Source organism: Arachis hypogaea, chromosome 13 (assembly GCF_003086295.3).
Source record: "Arachis hypogaea cultivar Tifrunner chromosome 13, arahy.Tifrunner.gnm2.J5K5, whole genome shotgun sequence".
NCBI classification, from domain to species: domain Eukaryota; kingdom Viridiplantae; phylum Streptophyta; class Magnoliopsida; order Fabales; family Fabaceae; genus Arachis; species Arachis hypogaea.
Genome location: NC_092048.1, coordinates 12095352 through 12102201, shown reverse-complemented (window position 1 = coordinate 12102201; position 6850 = coordinate 12095352). Strand labels below are relative to the sequence as shown.

The following is a 6850-nucleotide window of genomic DNA, read 5'->3' as shown; positions in this document are numbered from 1 at the left end:
TATTATAACCCTATTAGTTCATTTAGCAAGTAATAATTTTAAATTCTAAATCTTAAATTTTATTAGTAATGATATTGATAGATTGATGCTGAACTATTTGGTTGTTTTTTTTTTTTTTGGGGTAAATAAATTCTTAATTGGTTGATTCATTTTGAACCTCACAAGGTGCTAATAAATAAATATTTGTAAAAACAACATATATTATAAACAATTATTTAAAATTGAATGTGAGATTCCTCATTCTAATACTTGATTTTAACTTTCAATTTTAACTATTTAATATGAAGTAAATTAAAAAAAAAAAAGAAAAGGGAAAGACCAGACTAAAAATTATGGCAAAGTGGCAGTTATTTATTGACTATCCACAGAAGTAATACGGTCTCTCCATGATAAGACTGATCTTAGTTTCAAATTAGCTTTCCAATGCACAATAAAATGTTGGAAAATTATCTTTACTGATTTTGTCAGAAGTGAAACTTCAAAACCACATTTGAGATGCTTTAAGTGACATTATGTTCTTTCTTGTGACTCAAAAAAAACCCAACCCAATACAAGTTCATTCTGAAAAAGGCAACCAATCTGGACAAGAACAGCAATCAACTATCTCTCTAGCCTTTCTCCCGTGTCTGATTATTTCCAATGATGAATATGTATTAAAATATGAATATGAGTAGTCTAGAAACCGTTCTATATAAGTTGAATCACCCATTAGTATCAGTTTAACTTTTTATAGGTTAGTTATTAGTTGGTTACTTCATAAGTCTCTATAAATGGCATTACTGAGTGAATCATCTGAATTGAAAAATTCACTTATCTAATTAATAGAATCTGTATGTGCAGGATGAATTGAACGATGATGACACGATAGATGATTTGTTTTTTATATATAACTAATTTGACATAATATCATGATTTTTTTTATGTTAAATTGTCCAATTATATATTAATTATAATATAAAACGGGATGGACATGCAATATTAAAATTATTACTAAAACTTTATATTTTATCAGATACAGTCGTACAAAAAGTTATAACATACCTGAAATAGATAAATATTGTAATTATTTTGAAGATTTTAACCATGGCAATGGCATTTGAATATTAATTATATTTCTAAGTGTAAAAACCGAAAATATCAAATAAAATTAAGAATTTGATGTATGATTAAAGATGAGTAAAATTAAAAACATTGAATTTCATTTTTTCACTTGTCATTATTTGAATAGTAAATATTTGAGAGAAAAGAAATGAAGGCCAAGTGTGTGATACTATAGAGTATTGTATAAACTATAAAATATGTAAAAGAAATTTTATGCAGTATAACATTTATTAATATATTTTTAAAATTGAATAAAAAATAATTCTGTAGAAAAAGTCTAACTAAACAAATTTAAATTGCTTTACTTTTTTTTTTCTTTTCTAAAACAAGTGATCTTATTTTGATTTTTATATTTTAGTATGAGGAGTGTTAGGAGACCAGCATTTTTTGTGTTTTGTAACCATCAATTGGGGTGCGATTACATTCAATGATGGGAGATCACTCACTTTTTTTTTTATGGTTAAGTGTTGGCCACAAAATACAAAAGTTGTTGGCTCCTAGCCTTTCTCTTTTAGTATATCTGGTCTAAATAAAGTGGAGAGAAGATTGAGGCCATTATCAAAAGAAAAAGTTCTGAATGAAATCACCAAGTAAGATGGAATAACCATGATATATAAAAACATAAGTAACTCCGATTGTACTCACAATTGGATTTGGAGGCATAATAGAATAAATCAGAAATCATTAACATGACTCAATAGAGATGAAACTAAATATCAATACTTGTCCAGATGAATGACCAGTGGATGATAATGTATGAAGAATTCATAGGATATATTTTGATTCAAACTCAACAACTCTACTTCTAAATTATGTAGTTACCACTCTGTTATTATGAGCTCACATCCATCCTTCATTTCCAAATTTGCTAGCGCATCAGACAATGCTTCGGAGGGTCTCACAACTTGTACTTGTCTCAGGGAAGTCAAAGACCACAGTTCATCTGGGAGATCGTCCAATCTTTCACAGTCTCTGATAAGCAGAGTTTGAAGGCATGGCATTGCACCATTGCCTAATTTCCAGTTGTCAACTTTCAGGTTCCCCATCTCAAAAATCTGGAGCTGTGGGAAACTGCTTGCAGTGCAATTGATATCAAAGGAAATATCAAATTCATATGTTCCGAACAATCTCAAAAGTCTGAGTCTAGTAAGATTACCAATGGCATTCATCCCATCATCATTCATGACGCTAATGCCTGTCAACGTTAATTTTGTAATGCATGGTGGAAATGCAATATCAAACGTTGCAAGGTTAAAAGCTTTATTAACTTTTAATGTGGTCAGATTTGACAACTGCTGCAAGCTCTGTGACAAATCAATTGGCTTGCAACCGATCTGCCATTTCATGTCAAAGAAGAGTCGTAACTTGTTCAGATGAGTTAATTGTTGTAGGCTTGACAACATCTCATGCACGTGGTCTCTGAGGAACGGCAAGATGTTCAAACCCAACTTTCGTAGATTGGGAAACCTTCCTTTCTCTAACATGCCTGCAATCTCTGTAGTGAATGCAAGGAAAGAGATGGTTTGAAGATTCAACATAACTTGATCATCTGCTTTTGAACCATGGTGGTCTTGTAGGACGACGCATCCTTTTGTATTCAAATGCCTAAGTTGTTTAAGGTTCCATACTCCCTTAGGAAATAATATTGGAATCGGCACCCCATCTATGTCCAAAGTTTGTAAGTTTTCAAGTGTACATATAGAATCTGGAATGTGTTGAGGACTTATTACTATCACTGTCTCTATTCTTAGATACCTTAAATGGATAAATAAGCCCAAGTTGGAAGGGACTTTACTGAAAAAGTTGTTCCCAAGATCTAATACCCGAACCAGTTTGAACGATTTCAAGAGCCATTTCCGCTCACCGGGGGTAAAATCACAATACCCTCTTGGGTCAAAGTGAAACAAAGAGCGGACACATGAATGGTCATCATTGCTTGAAGAAGCATAGCGATGCATGGGGCATTGGATAGAGAGCCTGCGTGGTTTTGATCTGTCCAAAGTGTTAACATCTGAGCAAACTTCAAAAATCTTGTGCTCTTTGCCCTCAGAGATGCAAAGATCTCGAAGAAGATCATGGATGCGACATGCCTTCACATCTCCATTAAAGTCCACTCGCGATGCTTGAACCAAGCTACGATCAATGAGCTCATACAAGTAGTCTTCAGCAACATCCTCTGCATTTCTGGTCCCAGTTTGTTGAATAAATCCCTCAGCAACCCATTTTTGCAGCAATGGCCTTACACGTATCTTAAAATCTTCAGGGTAGATCCCGAAATACAGAAAGCACGGCTTTAGTTTTGTAGGCAAGTTGTCGTAGCTGAGTTTGAGTACAATGTCCTTGACTTGGGTCTTATCTTCTTGAGTAAGAAACCAGTTGACATGTCCCTCAACTTTGGACCATTCCTTGTGTGACTTCCCCTTCTTTGCAAGTAACCCTGCCAAAACAATAATAGAGAGTGGCAAACCGCCACAACTTTTGACCATCTGTTTTCCAAGTTGCTCTATATCAGAAGGACACTCTTCTCCTCGAAACACTCTCCTGGAAAAGAGTTCCCAACTTTCAACATCACCGAGGAACTGAAGGTAATAAGGAGGATATGGACTCGTATGGGATGCCACCTCTTTCAAACGGCTAGTAATGAGTATTTTACTACCGTTATTGTCGTTTGGAAAAACATCTTGTATCTCATCCCAATCTCGAGTATTCCAGAGGTCATCAAGGACTATCAGATACCTTTTCATGGTCAAGAAATCTTGCACCTTGAGATTTAGTTCATCCACACTCAAGCTAAAGAGGTCAATTCCCTTCATCTCATCAGGCATCAAAGACTTGATAAGGCCAATCAAAAGCTCCATAACTCTGCAATCATTTGAAACATAAACCCATGCACGACAATGAAAATATGACATCACCTCATCCGTGTTATAGACCTTTCGAGCAAGGGTGGTTTTGCCCAACCCACCCATACCGATGATGGACACAACGTTGCTTTGGGAACTCTCTTCCTTAAGCAGCTGGATCACTGCCTTCGATTCACCAACAAAACCAACTACACCATGTTCTTCCACAATTCTTCTCTTCTTGTGCATCAACAGAATCCTCTCCTCCTCTTCTCTTGTTGACGTCGATGATTCACATTCTTGTGGGACGACATCGGTGAGCTTGATCTTGTTGTCTCTTATTTTATTGATAGTGGCTTCGATGCTGTCTATTTTCGCAGACACATCCCGGAGCAACTTTGCATGTTCAAAACCATGGAGCATCCTCCCCAGCTTGGTTCGACGCTTGTGCATAGCTACTTTGACAACAAAGGTGTCGATGACATCCTCAGCCTCATGAGCGGCATCTCTGATCTGGCGAAGAGCTTCTTTGTCTATTCCGTTCTTGGTTTTGCCTTCAGATGTTTGGAGGAGCACGTTTATCATGCTGAGCTCACTGTGAAGGGATCTAACCTTGTCATCCACACCACACAGCAGACTGGCTTCGCGTGCTAGCAATTGGGACAAGTTATCAAGGACAAAGGAAATCACAGTATCTGCCATTATAAACAGATGGATTTGTGGTTAGAAACTGAACTGATGATGCTCAATGTAGGACACTGATATTTGATGTTTGTTGAGGACTTTGAGTGTTAAGATTGGAGTTGGCAGAAACACAATAATGCATTCCATAATTATTTTATTATTCTGGACAACTGTTTTTGTATCTTTTGAAAAGTTGCATAGTTGCCTTCTTTGACTTCTCCTCATTGAGTCTGCATCAACTATGCAAAACGTTAAAGGTGTATTATTGCATCTTCTAAGTCTAAATAGGATGCTATTTTCTATGAATTTCTATTGTAGTTGAGGACCTACTGAGGTTGAAAATGGAATTCCACAGCAATGCAGCAAGTTTGTTATCATTCAGTAGATGAGTAGATGTAAGTTGGTCTTGGAGGCTCAAGTCACATCAACTTATGCATTATCAAACACAAACACACCATTCAAGCAAGCTGTTTGTGAACTAAAAAGTATTCAAATAAACTTAGTAGTAACAAGTTTGACACAAATGATATATGTTAAAAATGTTCAAAAAACTTTGGCAGAACATAGTAGCAGTGAATATTGGGAATTTTACATTTCTAAATGCTTGAATATTTATAAATGCTTGAACATAACTCAGTATCAGTGTTAGTGCTGATATTAGTGCTTCATAGGTTGTACATAACTTAGCAGAAAAATGCACAATCATGAAGTTATAAATGGATGAATGAGATTACACATGCAGCAAGATTTCTTTGGTTCTATCATAACAATGCCCTGAAAATTAGTTGTCATCAAACTCAATGTTTTTTTCCATCTGTGATTCTGGAGAACCTTGTTTCTTCTATGAGGATACCTCTATCATAGAATATCTTGAGATATATATCAAGCTTGACAAGTACAAACAGTTATTTCAACAATCACAATGTCACAATACTAAACCTATTCACAATGTCACAATGCCTCCTTTTTCTCTCTCTTCTGTGTTTCATGACTTTCGCCACTAGCTGTATTTATTTTTTTTTTTGTCTTCATCTTTATAATTTACATTAATAACTATGACAGTCTGAATTTTAAACTCAAGTATAGTAATAATAGAGAATTTCTTGTATTTTTGTCATCATGTGTCATGTTAATATTATCATCATGTCAGTTTATACGTTAGATTGATTCAAATTTTGAATTGTAAATTCTAAATTTAATAATGATATTAATAAATTGGTGCCAAACTTTTTAAGGGAAAATGTTAATTTCCTAATTATTTGGCTGTTTTTTAGGATAAATTCTTAATTGGTGTTAAATTTGTTTTAGATAAGTATTATATTTTACTATTTTAGGGCTGTAGAAGCTACTAATACACAAAATTAATCTAATTATGTAAAAAGTAAAACTGATCCTGTTAAAATAACAGATTCAGTTACTTCCTTGTCAAGATAGCTAATACAAGTGACTAATGGCCTGTTTAGATAAGTTTATGAGTAACTTTGTGAAGGTTGTGGTAGACTTAGAGAAGGGGGGTTGAATCTATGTCTTTCTTTTAAGTTACTGAACTGACCCTTTAAATAAACTTTGAATTCTGATTCTGTTTGAACTCAACAGTGGAAATTTATGAGATAATTTATTTTTGTCTCATGAATATTAGAAAATAGAACATTGCAGAGAAGAGAGAAGCTAACACCAGCATGTATCATAGTTCGGTTGCCTTGTGCTATGCAACCTACGTTCAGTCTCCTCCACAACAATGGAGGAATTTCACTATAGTTAAACGTATTACATACACCAATTCCATAGGATTGACACAATCCTTTCACACTCAAGTTCTAACCTAACTTGACATTGGCTATGCTAATACATAACTATTCACTCTTAGTGCTAACCCAACTAAGAAAGGAATACCTCACAGGTACAATATACAAGACACATACATGCCTAAAGAAATTTGAAAATAACTCTAGGTTTTTCTCTCAAGTGTATCTCTCAACCTTTTTCTACTCATGGCTTTTACTTAAACTCTCTCAATATGCCTTTTCTCTCAAGAAATTATAAAAAGATAAACATTGAAAAGTACATTACAATCTGTAAAACATGAAGGAGATTGACTTCATCAACAGCCTCTTTGCTATGTGATAAACCAGACCTGCAAGCCTTTGATTTAGTTCTTCAGTATTGGCCGAATGCTTCTTTGAAAGAAAGCATTATCCAAGTAGAGGAACTTCTTCAGGGAA

General features: G+C 34.6%; 1 protein-coding gene across 1 annotated transcript; it reads right to left on the bottom strand.

Annotated features, from left to right (window-relative positions):
* Positions 1-1675: 1675 nt before the first annotated feature.
* Positions 1676-5362, bottom strand: LOC112737237 (putative disease resistance RPP13-like protein 3). The gene has a single exon (XM_025787039.3). The coding sequence runs from the start codon at positions 4644-4646 to the stop codon at positions 1920-1922; it is 2727 nt and encodes a 908-aa protein (XP_025642824.1). The 5' UTR covers positions 4647-5362; the 3' UTR covers positions 1676-1919.
* Between the last annotated feature and the right edge of the window lie 1488 nt (positions 5363-6850).

Excerpts from the sequence above, each read along its gene's own strand:
- LOC112737237 (XM_025787039.3), bottom strand. The coding sequence starts at position 4,646 with ATGGCAGATACTGTGATTTCCTTTGTCCTTGATAACTTGTCCCAATTG.